Raw genomic sequence first — 14,963 nt, 5'->3', positions numbered from 1 at the left:
GGGAAATCCAAAGAAACTCAGCAGAAATCCCCTTTCCCCAAAACTAAGTATAACCTCCCTTTTCCAATAAACACAAATTGCATCGTCTTATTAATATGCGGAAGCTGTCTGAATTCAAAATGGTGCCACTGAATATCTTTTGTCATTCATACAGTGGCAAGAAAAAGTATGTGAACCCTTTGGAATTACCTGGATTTCTGCATAAATTGGTCATCACATTTGATCTGATCTTCATCTAAGTCACAACAATAGACAAACAGTGTGCTTAAACTAATAACACACACATTGTATTTTTCTTGTCTATATTGAATACATAATTTCAACATTCACAGTGTAGGCTGGGAAAAGTATGTGAATCCCAAGGCTAATGACTTCTCCAAAAGCTAATTGGAGTCAGCTAACCTGGAGTCCAATCAATGAGACGAGATTGGATATGTTGGTTGGAGCTGCCTTGCCCTATTAAACACTCACAAAATTTGAGTTTGTTATTCACAAGAAGAATTGCCTGATGTGAACCATGCCTTGAACAAAAGAGATCTCAGAAGACCTAAGATTAAGAATTGTTGACTTGCATAAAGCTGGAAAGGGTTACAAAAGTATCTCTAAAAGCCTTGATGTTCATCAGTCCACAGTAACACAAATGATCTATAAAATCGAGAAAATTCAGCACTGTTGCTAATCTCCCTAGGAGTGGCCATCCTGCAAAGATGATTGAGCATTCTAGAATCCTAGTGTCAGCTAAAGACTTACAGAAATCTCTGGAACATGCTAACTTCTCTGTTGACGAGTCTACGAAACATAAAACACTAAATAAGAATAGTGTTCATGGGAGGACAACACGGAAGAAGCCACTGCTGTCCAAAAAAAAAAAAACATTGCTGCACATCTGAAATTTGCAAAAGTGCACCTGGATGTTCCACAGCGCTTACTGGCAAAATATTCTGTGAACAGGTGAAACTAAAGTTGAGTTGTTTGGAACACACAACACTATGTGAGGAGGAAAAAAAAGGCACAGCACACCAACATCAAAACTTGATCCCAACTGTAAAGTATGGTGGAGGGAGCATCATGGTTTGGGGCTGCTTTGCTGCCTCGAGGCCTGGACAGCTTGCTATCATCGATGAAAAAATGAATTCCCATGTTTATCAAGACATTTTGCTGGAGAATGTTATGCTATTGGGTGATGCAACAGGACAACGACCCAAAACACAGAAGTAAATCAACAACAATGGCTTCAAAAGAAGAAAATACACCTTCTGGAGTGGCCCAGTCAGAGTCCTGACCTCAACCCGATTGAGATGCTGCGGCATGACCTCGAGAGCAGTTCACACCAGGCATCCCAAGAATATTGCTGAACAGAAACAGTTTTGCAAAGAGGAATGGTCCAAAATTCCTCCTGACCGTTGTGCAGGTTTGATTCTGCAACTACAGAAAACATTTGGTTGAAGTTATTGCTGACAAAGGAGGGTCAACCAGTTATTAAATCCAAGGGTTCACATACTTTTTCCACCCTGCACTGTGAATGTTTACACGGTGTGTTCAATAAAGACATACAAACGTATAATTGCTTGTGTGTTAGTTTAAGCAGACTGTGTTTGTCTATTGTTGTGACCTAGATGAAGATCAGATCAAATGTTATGACCAATTTATGCAGAAACCCAGGTATTTACAAGGGTTCACATACTTTTTCTTGTGTGTGTGAGAGCGATATAGAAACCACAAGAAGCCTCAATGTCTATATATGCATATGAAGTCTTTAGACAACATAGCTGTGATTCTACCTAGTAGGTTTGGGGGAAGGTTCCAACATAGGAATACTATTTAGAACACCATTTGCTGCTGTATTTTCACAAAAGTAGGAAGCTTTCAAATACAGAATTCTCCAAGATATCTAAAGCACTACACCATAAATTGAGAGAGAAAAACAAAATCAATTCATCCTTTTTTTTTTGTGCCAACTACTCAGGCACACGGAATTAGAAAAAGTGTCAACGGCTTACTAATATCAATATATTTATGCCTTCTAAGCTACGGTCACAAAAGATGCCATTTCATCCAGTGTGTAACAGTACACATTTATTTAACTAGGCAAGTCAGTTAAGAACAAATTCTTATTTTTAATTGTTCTCAGTGTATTTAAAAAAAACAAAATTATCCCTCAAACTAGTCATATGATCATGTACCCAAAAGAACATGATACTGCAATGAAGGGTGCTGATCATATTCCCCATAAGATATTAGTCCATCATCATATAGGGGAATCCGGTCCTACTGTGTGGAGTGCATAGTACTATCCCACCCTACTATTCCTATAAGACTGGGCTAATCATTACCTAGCCAGTCTTATCAAAAGAGTTTGATTCTAATTCCTGCATATAATCAAATACAAAGACTATAGAACCTGTTAGAGAACTACAAGTTATTACCTAAGAGAGAGACACTTTTCCTCAGGGCAAAGAGCTGCTTAATAAGGGAGGGAGGAAAAATAGGACCACTTTGTATAGAGACAGAGAGTAATACAGGAGATCCTTGGAAGTCAGTCTTTGCTCCAGTGATTGGAGAGGAGCCTTGCATAGCAGGTCACCCACAAGGCTCTTCAGTTCTTGAAACGCGTCTGCTCACATATGTGGTTGAATTTCCTGCAACAAGGTGAAAAGGAAACAATACAAATGTGTCACATCATGAACCAGAGCTGCTGTGAAGAAGTGATTGCAGCTTTCTTCTACTAGCAGGTGTTATTGGCCAAGCTGATACAACAGTGCCCCCTTCTGGTAAAATACATGTACAGCCACATTGAAGCCTCTAACAGAGACCACACAACTATACACAGTATCAGTCAAAAGTTGACACACCTACTCATTCCAAGAGTTTTATTTAATTTCTACATTGTAGAATAATAGTGAAGACATCAAAACTATGAAATAACATATGGAAAAATGTAGTAACCCCCCCAAAAGTGTTAAATCAAAATATATTTGAGATTCTTTAAAGTAGCCACCCTTTGCCTTCATGACAGCTTTTGCACATGCTTGGCATTCTCTCAACTAGCTCATGAGGCAGTCACCTGGAATGCCTTTAAATTAACAGGTGTGCCTTGTTAATTTGAGGAATTTCTTTCCTTAATGCGTTTTGAGCCATTCAGTTGTGTTGTGACAAGGTAAGGGTGGTATACAGAGGCCCTATTTGGTAAAAGACCAAGTCCATATTATGGCAAGAACAGCTCAAATAAGCAAAGAGGAGCGACAGTCCATCATTATTTTAAGACATGAAGGTCAGTCAAACTTTGAAGAATCTCAAATATAAAATATTTTTTTATTTGTTTAAAGCTTTTGGTTATTACATGATTCCATATGTGTTATTTCATAGTTTGTGTCTTCACTATTATTCTACAATGTAGAAAATAGTTTTTTTTAAATAGTCACAAAAAAAAGTAGGTGTGTCCAAACTATTGACTGGTACAAATATATATAAGCTTGGACTGTGGAGACCTATTCAGAAGATAATGGCCACATGTAACTTACGTGGCGTGGTGTGCCTTTACTTGAGTCCGGCAGTTGCGTCCCCAATAACAGTCAGGCCGAGACGTCACAGCAACTGTGGGAAAGAATATCAAACAAATAAAGCTTCATTCATAATTTGGATATGCTAGTTCATTACCATCTCGCAGTCTACAGTCGTTAGAGGCTGTGTCGTTGTGGGCAGTGCTCTCTCACCTGGGAGCTCCGAGCCAGGAATGTTTTGTCTATATTTGTAGGCCAGCTCCTTGAAGGCACGCAGGCCACAGCAGAAACACATTATGGCATTACTGTTGATGCGATAATCTGGGGTAAAAAAATTGGAGAGCGAGGGTTACTAGTGTGTTCCAAAGGGAGGTGGAAGGATGCTCTGCACTGTCAGTAGGACTTAGAACCATGTTCAAGATGGGAAGCTTAATGGTGGCGTTCCAGCTTATCGTTTTTGCAGTAGTGTTGCGCAACTGCAAAAAAGGCAACCTGGAACGCTTCCAATCTCAAGTTATGTGAGGTGAAGAGGATAGTGTCAAGACTGACCAGAGAGATAGAAGGTTCCCTGTTGCAGGCCCCGAAGACCCTCCTGTAGCATGTCCCTCCACGACATCCCTCTGGCTGACAAGTAATTCTGTAAGCAGAAGACTTGAGGCTGTAATTGCTACCAAACGTGCATCAACAAAGTACTGAGTAAAGGGTCCGAATGTTCAATGGAGAATCGTCATTGAAATAGTGTTTTACTCCAGGACTAAGATGAATCTGTCTGGGAAACCACCCCAAATAGTGCAGATACGGTTTCTGGGTGTCCAGACAGACCAATGGTTAGAGCCAAGGAGTATAAAAAGGATGTACCTGGAGGATCTCTGATTCATAGTTATTGCTGTTCAGAACACCGTCCAGACATTTGTCTGTAAGGTTGAGTTCTGTGGAAGAAGACATGGATATTATATTTCTCATACTGGTAAACATGCTACTGCAATGTGATACAGTAACAAATTATGAGTAAGACATAGGGACAATATAGGAAATCTATCTTGGTAAATTTCCATTTGCAACCACTATTGTCAAACTTTCCAAAATGATAGTGTTACCTTGGAAATCAGCCAAAAGGCCTGGTTAACTAAGCATCAAATCACATTTTATTGGTCACACACACATGGTTAGCAGATGTTAATACGAGTGTAGCGAAATGCTTGTGCTTCTAGTTCCGACCGTGCAGTAATATCTAACATGTAATCTAACAATTTCACAACAACTACCTTATATACACACACACACACACACAAGTGTAAAGGAATGAATAAGAATATGTACATATAAATATATGGATGAGCGATGGCCGTGCAGCATAGGCAAGATGCAGTAGATGGTATAGAGTACAGTATATACATATGAGATGAGTAATGTAGGGTATGTAAACATTATATAAAGTGGCATTGTTTAAAGTGACTAGTGATACATTTATTACATCCAATTTTTTATTATGAAAGTGGCTAGAGATTTGAGTCAGTATGTTGGCAGCAGCCACTCAATGTTAGTGATGGCTGTTTAATAGCACAGTGTGAAGTTTGTACCGGTTATTTTCCAAGGTCAATTAAACAAATCTCCACAAACTTATTTGCGATTAAGTACTACAACTTAGTTTGGGATTTTGGCAATGAACTTGTGGATAAAAATGTTATGTATTTGCATCAGGTATGAAGGAAGTTAGAGGTAATTTCGTGAGCCAATGCTAACTAGCTTAGCGCAAAGACTGGAAGTCTTCAGGTACAGCTCTATGCCCGAAGACTTCCAGTCTTGGCGCTAAGCTAGCGCTAGTTAGCGTTGGCTAACAAAACTACCTCTAACTTCCTTCAGTACTAGAGCAGAGACAAACCATTGAAACGTGCTAGGCAGCCTTGACAGCCGATCCTCTGGCAGCCCCAGTACATGTGGCAGAAGGGCCGTTGGCACGCCACACCTGCCCAACACAAAGAACCACACCCATCAGCACATTCAGCCAAGGCAACCGTGCCGTTGGTCCATTAACATTGACTGACAGGCCTGTGGGCCACTCACATTGCTGAGAGGAGAGTTCGGTGCGGCGGTCTGGCATGGGCTGCAGGCAGCAGGTGCAGATGACATGGCTGCCCTGAGGAGGACACGTGTACTCTCGAGGTGCTGCAGGAGGAGGACAGGACACAGAGGGAAACATTTCAGTGGGACACATATGCATATCGTCTGGGGCAAGGCCCTGAAAGGTGCACACTGTACTGTTGTAGAATCTGCAGATGGAATGCTTGTGGCGCATCTGACCAACACGTTTCTGTGTTCAGGCGAGTGCAACATTTTGATAGACAATTTGATCACACAATGTAGAACGATTACATATCAGATATAAAATCACTATACAAAAAGGTCATCCATTATTGCGATCAACAGTTCGGCACAGTTCAGTAACCTGTAGTGGAGAAGTCAGAGCGTGTTGATGATGTTGATGGCCTCTCTCCAAGGGGTTTCCCAGCCCTGTCCTCAGGAGTTGGTGGGGCTGGTCCTAGAGGAGCTGGCCCTATGGCCCACAGTACCTGGCTAATCTCCTTCCTGTAGCCTGGACACTGTCTGCACATCACAAAGGGCTGGCTATGGACACACAACAACAGGAACAAGGAGAAAAGGTTTCAGTGGGGGGACAAAAAAACAGTCACACACTGTACACACAAGACCACAAACACTCACACATACACACAGCTACTCTTTTGTCTGACCTGATATCGGAGGCGTCGCTGTCATTGTCAGAGAGCTCAAAGAGATAATCAGAGCTGCCCTCTTCATCGGAGAAGGAACGCTCAATCTTTGGCTGCAGCATGTCCCGAGTTATCTTGTTGTGGCTGTCCATGCTCTTCAGGTCCTCCTCACTGCGACACTTCTCTGTGGACACACAGGGTCAATATTGCAATGCTTTATCCACGCACAAAAAGAGATGGTACAAACACAAAGGCCCACATATTTTTTTATAGGCTAGCCCTGTACAGATATTCAGGACAAGGAGAAACACATAAGACAAGATGCAAAAATGCCGTGTTTAACAGGGGGAAGAGCAGGGGACCATCCCCAGTAGTGTTAATGAGGGTCCAAGGGTAGAGTAGGGCAGATTGGATACAAACCTGGTTTCTGGATAAGGTAGGCCTCCACCAGGTTGTTGAGGATGTGGTTCTTGCGGATCCTCTCTACGGGGCAGCGACAGGTAGGGCAGAGAGACGAGCGCTCCATCCAGCCAGAGTAACACGCAGCACAGAAGGTGTGCATACAGGGCTGCAGGCTAGTTGGGAGACGCACGGGGAGATGATAACATGAACAATGCAGTGGAGGCAGCTTTCTGTCTTACAGAATGGAATTACACAATGTTGTGTGTTGTTTATATGACTATATATTATATTTATTGAAACAGTTATTTTCATCTGCTGCGAGGAGCCACAAGCAATGAAAATGTGGAGTGGGCCTATTTTCTAATTTAGTAGTAGTAGGTAGAGTCTTGCTGTACCTGACACAGTCATGAAGTAGGTCCTGACAGATGATACAGGTGAGGGACTCCTCCATTTTGTCAGTCGTGGCTCCTTCCACAGTCACGGCAGCTTTTCCCAATAGATCCGTGATAAGAGTTCCCTTAGCTGGGCCCGGGCCCACCACCTCAATACTGGAAGTATGTGGCAGTCCAAAATCATAGTTCTTATCTAGGGAAGGAAAAGGGGGAAAACTGTTACAATCAAGCGTCACCAACCAAGTATCAAGACCCCACAAGGTAATGACACTGACCAGCACCGTCAGTTTTCCTCCTCTTTCTCTCTGGCTCCATGTCCCCCTCTTCCAGCATTGGGACTCTGCTCTGGGCTTCAGTCTGTCGCACGTCTGTTGAGCAGAGGAGGTTAGAGTTGGGCTCCTCAGCCTTGCCTACAGAGGATGCAGCACATTTAGGACCCTCGGAACCTGAGAGACGAAGAATTATCAAAAGCCCATGAGATTGGTGCACATTCAGTTACCGGTGCCTATCCTTGAATATCAGGAGTAGTAGTGGCCATATAAGTCTGATCAAATCGGATAAAGTCTATCATATTATCAGTTGTCCAGAGCCGCCCTTGAATTTGGGGATTTTGAAAGAGGTAAAGGACAGTGAACAAAGCTGGCACAATTCAAGGGAGACATGCTATATTGGTTAAAAAATTTGAGGGGGGGAGGGCGGAAGACTTCACAATTAACCAAAATTTAAAGCAAGCACAAGCCAGATGGAAAGCCTACCTGAGGCAGAGGAGTGCAGGAGGGAGGTTGCAGAGGAACATGCTGTGGAGGGGGAGAATGTGTGGAAGAGGTGGGAGGAGGTGGAGGGCTGGGGCTCCTCTAAGGCCTGCTGTTCCCATGGAGGTCCTACCAGGAATGGCTCCACAGACACTGCTGCTGGAACAGTGCAGGGTTGGGCTTTCTGCTGCATATCTGAGCATTTGGTGGCGTCGCCTGACAGGATGAGATAAGGGTGGTAAGCAACAAACAAGCTAATGAGCCTACAAATGCTTTTCATGAAAAGGATGCAGAGGTCGCAGTCAAACATTTGGGTATTACCTACTTACAAATTGAGTCTTGTGAGAATGTCCTCTCTGGTTTTATGGACTGATATATGTAGGCAATATCTGTACGAGCAAAAGATTGCACACCATACTTTTACTTTACTCAGTTGTTGAGGCAAACTTTCATGAACAATTCATTAAATATCCCAAAAAGGGAACATATTACTCTTATTTTGATCGGTCAAGAATGAGTTTAGCTGACCTACTTGTCCAACTCAGTTTACACACATTATGTAAGTTAATTGTGTATGTATTATACAACCAAGGTGTCAGCAGTGGAAGATACACAGGAAAACAAGTGGCTAAAAGACATTTATGCACTATGAACTACTGATTTATATACACTTTCTGAAGAAACTTAAGAAAAACATTATTCTTTATACAGCCTACCTACCACAAGCCAAAGTTTTTTTTAAACGTACTAAACACTCACAATAATGAGGTAGGCCTATATTAAGCTAGCAACCGTACACTGTGCTCCCTGTTTGTTTAACTCTTTAATTGAAGTTCTATTATCTTAAGGAGATGTACAGTGGGGCAAAAAGTATTTAGTCAGCCACCAATTGTGCAAGTTCTCCCACTTAAAAAGATGAGAGGCCTGTCATTTTCATCATAGGTACACTTCAACTATGACAGACAAAATGAGAAAAAAAATCCAGAAAATCACATTGTAGGATTTTTAATGAATTTATTTGCAAATTATGGTGGAAAATAAGTATTTGGTCAACAACAAAAGTTTATTTCAATACTTTGTTATATACCCTTTGTTGGCAATGACAGAGGTCAAACGTTTTCTGTAAGTCTTCACAAGGTTTTCACACACTGTTGCTGGTATTTTGGCCCATTCCTCCATGCAGATATCCTCTAGAGCAGTGGTGTTTTGGGGCTGTTGCTGGGCAACACGGACTTTCAACTCCCTCCAAAGATTTTCTATGGGGTTGAGATCTGGCTAGGCCACTCCAGGACCTTGAAATGCTTCTTACGAAGCCACTCCTTCGTTGCCCGGGCGGTTTTGTTTGGGATCATTGGCATGCTGAAAGACCCAGCCACGTTTCATCTTCAATGCCCTCGCTGATGGAAGGAGGTTTTCACTCAAAATCTCACGATACATGGCCCCATTCATTCTTTCCTTTACACGGATCAGTCGTCCTGGTCCCTTTGCAGAAAAACAGCCCCAAAGCATGATGTTTCCACCCCCATGCTTCACATGAGGTATGGTGTTCTTTGGATGCAACTCAGCATTCTTTGTCCTCCAAACACGACGAGTTGAGTTTTTACCAAAAACTTATATTTTGGTTTCATCTGACCATATGACATTCTCCCAATCTTCTAAGATCTTGCGTGGAGCCCCAGATCGAGGGAGATTATCGGTGGTCTTGTATGTCTTCCATTTCCTAATAATTGCTCCCACAGTTGATTTCTTCAAACCAAGCTGCTTACCAATTGCAGATTCAGTCTTCCCAGCCTGGTACAGGTCTACAATGTTGTTTCTGGTGTCCTTTGACAGCTCTTTGGTCTTGGCCATAGTGGAGTTTGGAGTGTGACTGTTTGAGGTTGTGGACAGGTGTCTTTTATACTGATAACAAGTTCAAACAGGTGCCATTAATACAGGTAATGAGTGGAGGACAGAGGAGCCTCTTAAAGAAGAAGTTACAGGTCTGTGAGAGCCAGAAATCTTGCTTGTTTGTAGGTGACCAAATACTTATTTTCCACCATAATTTGCAAATAAATTCATTAAAAATCCTATCATGTGATTTCCTGGATTTTTTTTCTAATTTTGTCTGTCATAGTTGAAGTGTACCTATGATGAAAATGACAGGCCTCTCATCTTTTTAAGTGGGAGAACTTGCACAATTGGTGGCTGACTAAATACTTTTTTGCCCCACTGTATATAGATTTTTTTTTATTTTCTACTGTTATTGACTTGTTTATTGTTTACGCCATGTGTAACTCTGTGTTGTTGTCTGTTCACACTGCTATGCTTTATCTTGGCCAGGTAGCAGTTGCAAATGAGAACTTGTTCTCAACTAGCCTACCTGGTTAAATAAAGGTGAAATAAAAAAAATAAAAAATAAAATCATAACCAATGTAAAACAGAGAAACCAACATTATGGTTTAATAACAACAAAGAGACCACAGAGTGAAACACCCCAATCAATGTAGGAAAACAAAACGTACTTAGCTCTGGCTCGTTTTTCCTGTACACAAAGTAGATGACGTCTCCATTCTGCAGCATATGAACCTGCTTTTTCACCAGCTTTGACATGTTAATCACTGTACCATTGGTGCTAGAGGGGTGGGAAAAAAACACAACACAAAAAACAACACTGGTCAGTCATTTCTGTCGTGGATTTATCAGCAGCCTTGGAATAAATCCCAGACTAGGGATGCAGTTATTATTATAGTAGCAATGAACAGGGCATTGATTAAATAGTAGCTTCTCTTCATGGGATGTATAGGGATGGAATTGTATCCTACACTATTGAGTAACTACACTGTCGCATTCCGTCTTTCCATTGCAGAGGTTTCCACAATATTCAGAAGCAAAACAGAGTTACCACTGTGCTCAGTGATGCATAGCCTAATGCAGTGGGTGTGTACGCGGACACTAGAGTGATGTGTGTAGAGAATACTTTGCTGACTCAGAGCATGGTAAAACACAACCTCTAATTACTGGTTAGTGTCATTTGCCTCATTACCTCCAAGCTGGTTGCTTTACACTGACAATTAGACTACACTGTGATGTGCAGGCCTAGATCTGTTCAATGTACCATTAAATACACTGACCAGTCACAACAAACAGGACAATCTGCATAACATATTTTTCTCTAATAAAACCTAACATAAAAACGCAGGTTAAAATCTATTTAGCCTGATTAGGCTAACAGGTACCGCTTCACATTACCGTGTTATCGCATTGTTAAACATACAGAATTGATCAGACGGGCCTTGAAAATGGGCCTACATTGAGCCTGTAAGCTATACAGGACCGAAGAGAAAGAAAAAAAAACACACACAACAAAAATATTGTTAGAGACCCCCCTCATACCTCATGTCCTCTAGCCACACCAACCCTGATCTCTCATCCTGGACTATCTTACAGTGATCCCCCGAGACCAGTTTGCTAGCAGGAAAGGAAAGATCACAGCCTGGTGAAAGAAAATGATGGTTCATAAAAATGCACAGAAAATCACAACATCGTCTAAGATGACTACTTTAAGCATGATTTGAATAAGCTAGATGTTCTCGTATGGTAGGCTACTTATGATGTCGATTAAGGCAGCCCCCCGTACATCTCCTATTCAGAGGGGTTGGGTTAAATGCGGAAGACATTTCCGTGGAAGGCATTCAGTTGTACAACTGACTAGGTATCCCCCTTTCCCTTATGGAGCTGTTGTGCTATACCGTGTGTAAAAAGCATTACTTTGTTTACGTCACGTTACTGTAAACAAGGCCAATTAAGACTTATTCATGATCCATTTTAAAATACCAGGAAAACATGTCTTTAGGCAATGGGCAGTTGATATTTTCACGAGGCGGCTCAAATTACTAGACTGAGATTGTACGATTATGATGATTTATTGTTGATATATTTATACCCTTCCTTTATACCATATTTTGGATGGTGCATAGCATACTAGCTCATTAAACTCAGACCACTTGTATTGGAAAGCAGACTCCTGGAATTCAAAATAATAGAGACTAAACCTTTCCTTGAGCAAAATCCATACAAAGAAAACATACCATTCTGCACACGTGTCCTCAACAGACACCTTTGATATCATCAGAGGGGGTGTCTAAGTTTAGTGACCTTGGGCATTGTGCCTTGAATTAACTGGTTTTATTAAAGAGCCCAGACACTGCCTGGCTCTCATGTCTATGACATGTTGTCTTTTGTCACAAACATCAAGACATTTATAAACCAGATCCTCAAAACAAGCAACATAGATTATATTTCGTTTTTATGCCTCATGCCTTATAGAATATATATTTTACACATTACTATTATTGTGGGAGCAATAATCATTCATATTTAGAACAGGTATTTTAGTAACTCATTAAATATTTATATCATTTATAGATAACAGTTAGTGTCCTACCACAGAACTTTCTATATATTTCAGAAAGTAGCCTACAATATGGTGAAGTGAGTTAATGTCACTGTGTGGAATGTTAATCGTACCTTTTCTTCGCCCGACAGTGCATTCCCTGTTGACAAGCAATACTTCCGATTCAGTGTCCACTTTTACTAACTTCCCCCATGGTTGACTTCTTTCATGAATATCCATGTTCAAAGCTGATACGTTCCAATCTTCTAGCTATATTTTTAGATCAAATCATGAACAATAGAAATGCAAACACACTTCTTAAATCGGTGGCAGCAAATATGTCATCTAAGAAGCGAACCCTATTCTAGTTGAGAAATGTGGAGCACTTGCTAGCTAAGTAGCTAACATTAGCTACTAGCTTAGCTTAGAAGGATATACAATGAATTAACCACCCTGTTTAGAACAATAAACATAAAGATGTTACTGTACCTAGCTTGCTAAGCTAACTACAGTAGCTAATGTAGCTAAAACGTTTGATTAGCAGGGTATTTCATCCTTGAAGCTAGTCAATCAAACATCAAAACAAGTTAACGGTGGACATGCAACAACAATAAACTTAGCTAAAGCTGGCTACTAGTAGCTAGCTAGCTAACAACTTTCAAACTGCTTAACAGGTGCTAGAAACTAGAAATAATACGATTTAGCTACCTTGAAAATAGATTCACTATACTCTCAAAAGCGCGATTATTTTAGCTTGAAGATGTTTTGTCCCTTCATTTTCCATCTTGGCACGCACACTAGTTTACTTCCTGGCAACTAAACGTATTTACAAGCATCAGCTGATGGAGGAGGGGCGGAGAAAGCAGTCAGGGGGGAAAAAGCTGTTAAAACAAGATTAATATCACATAACTCTTTGCAAAAATGCTTTAATTTGTTTATTTTCTAATTATACTGTAAGGCCAATGTCAAAACTCTGCATATACAACCAGGGGTTGTATAGGGTTGTGGTTGAGGCAGCTGCTAGGGTTGCACTAGGATGTTGACATGCAGCCAGTGGTGAAAAAAGTACCCAATTGTCATACTTGAGTAAAAGTAAAGATACCTAAATAGAAAATGACTCAGGAAAAAGTGAAAGTCACACAGTAAAATACTACTTGAGTGAAAGTCTAAAAGTATTTGGTTTTAAATGTACTTAAGTATCAAAAGTAAATGTAATTGCTAAAATATACTTAAGTAACAAAAGTAAAACTATAAATCATTTCAAGTTCCTTTTAGTATGCAAACCAGACGGAATGACTTTATTATACATATATTTTTTAAGGATAGTCAGAGGGACACTCAGACGTGTGTTTAGTGAGTCCGTCAGATCAGAGGCAGTAGGAATGGCGAGGAATGTTCAAATCAAATTTTATTCATCACATACTCGTGATTAGCAGACGTTATTGCGGGTGAAGCGGAATGCTTGTGCTTCTAGCTCCGACAGTGCAGTAATATCTAACAAGTCGTATCTAACAAATTACACAACATACAGCATACCCAATACACACAAATCTAAGTAGGAATTAATTAAAACTATAAACATATGGACAAGCAATGTCAGAGCAGAACGGACTAAGATGCAGTAAAAAAGTATAGAAAACAGTATATACACATGCAATGAGTAATGCCAGATATGTAAATATTAAGTGACTAAGATACCGTAGAATAGTATAGAATACAGTATATACAGTGGGGCAAAAAAGTATTTAGTCAGCCACCAATTGTGCAAGTTCTCCCACTTAAAAAGATGAAAGAGGCCTGTAATTTTCATCATAGGTACACTTCAACTATGACAGACAAAATGAGAAGAAAAAAAATCCAGAAAATCACATTGTAGGATTTTTTATGAATTTATTTGCAAATTATGGTGGAAAATAAGTATTTATAAGTATTCTTTAGCCTCCTGAGGTTGAAGAGGCTCTGTTGCGCCTTCTTCACCACCCTGTCTGTGTGGGTGGTCCATTTCAGTTTGTCAGTGATGTGTACGCCAAGGAACTTGAAGCTTTCCACCTTCTTCACTGCGGTCCTGTCAATGTAGATAGGGGGGGTGCCCTCTCTGCTGTTTCCTGAAGTCCACGATCATCTCCTTTGTTTTGTTGACATTAAGTGAGAGGTTTCCAGGCACCACACTCCCAGAGTGTGGTCTCGTCATCATTGGTAATCAAGCCTACTACTGTTGTGTCATCTGCAAACTTGAGTTGGAGGCATGCTTGGCCACACAGTCATGGGTGAACAAGGAGTACAGGAGGGGGCTGAGCATGCACCCTTGTGGGGCCCCAGGGTTGAGGATCAGCGGAGTGGAGGTGATGTTTCCTACCTTCACCACCTGGGTGTGGCCTGTCAGGAAGTCCAGGACCCAGTTGCACAGGGCCTCAAGCTTAATGATGAGCTTGGAGGGTACCATGGTGTTGAATGCTGAGCTGTAGTCAATAAACAGCATTCTTACATAGGTATTCCTCTTGTCAAGATGGGATAGGGCAGATGGTGATTGCATCTTCTGTGGATCTATGTTCTCTTGATAAGTGCATTAATTTGACAATTTTCCTGTGCTGCTTAGCATTCACAATGTAATGAGTAGTTTTGGGTGTCATAATGTATGGAGTAAAAAGTAAATCATTTTCTTTAGGAATGTAGTAAAGTAAAAGTTGTCAAAAATATAAATGTTCAAGTAAAGTACAGATACCCCAACAAAAACTATGTAAGTGGCAGTTTAAAGTATTTTTTACTTAAGTACTTTACATCACTGCATGCAGCTAGAGTTAGGGTTAGGGTAC

At 40.8% G+C, this 14,963-nt stretch overlaps 1 protein-coding gene across 3 annotated transcripts; it reads right to left on the bottom strand.

Moving 5' to 3' along the window:
• Nucleotides 1-1,954: 1,954 nt before the first annotated feature.
• Nucleotides 1,955-12,993, bottom strand: LOC110525841 (checkpoint with forkhead and ring finger domains, E3 ubiquitin protein ligase). 3 transcript variants are annotated; one of them, XM_021606294.2, is made up of 18 exons: nucleotides 12,859-12,993; nucleotides 12,285-12,420; nucleotides 11,151-11,250; nucleotides 10,280-10,389; nucleotides 8,105-8,164; nucleotides 7,779-7,991; nucleotides 7,299-7,469; nucleotides 7,027-7,216; nucleotides 6,650-6,804; nucleotides 6,251-6,413; nucleotides 5,947-6,125; nucleotides 5,565-5,666; nucleotides 5,383-5,466; nucleotides 4,359-4,429; nucleotides 4,050-4,137; nucleotides 3,714-3,821; nucleotides 3,522-3,594; nucleotides 1,955-2,639 (listed from the first exon to the last, which is right to left on the bottom strand). In XM_021606294.2, the coding sequence occupies exons 2-18, from the start codon at nucleotides 12,388-12,390 to the stop codon at nucleotides 2,597-2,599; spliced, it is 2,016 nt and encodes a 671-aa protein (XP_021461969.2). In that variant the 5' UTR covers nucleotides 12,391-12,420; nucleotides 12,859-12,993; the 3' UTR covers nucleotides 1,955-2,596. The 3 variants fall into 3 exon arrangements, with proteins under 3 accessions (XP_021461969.2, XP_021461970.2, XP_021461971.2); XM_021606295.2 differs by having other exon boundaries at nucleotides 7,299-7,433; XM_021606296.2 differs by having other exon boundaries at nucleotides 7,299-7,391.
• Nucleotides 12,994-14,963: the final 1,970 nt, after the last annotated feature.

This window comes from Oncorhynchus mykiss, chromosome 6 (assembly GCF_013265735.2).
Source record: "Oncorhynchus mykiss isolate Arlee chromosome 6, USDA_OmykA_1.1, whole genome shotgun sequence".
Taxonomy (NCBI): Eukaryota; Metazoa; Chordata; class Actinopteri; order Salmoniformes; family Salmonidae; genus Oncorhynchus; species Oncorhynchus mykiss.
This window is presented reverse-complemented; position numbering and strand designations above follow the sequence as displayed.

Excerpts from the sequence above, each read along its gene's own strand:
- LOC110525841 (XM_021606294.2), bottom strand. The coding sequence starts at position 12,390 with ATGGATATTCATGAAAGAAGTCAACCATGGGGGAAGTTAGTAAAAGTG. Across the intron at positions 6,126-6,250 it reads AGCGACGCCTCCGATATCAG|CCAGCCCTTTGTGATGTGCA; the intron begins GTCAGACAAAAG and ends GTGTGTCCATAG. Across the intron at positions 2,640-3,521 it reads GTAAAGGCACACCACGCCAC|GAAATTCAACCACATATGTG; the intron begins GTAAGTTACATG and ends ACCTTGTTGCAG.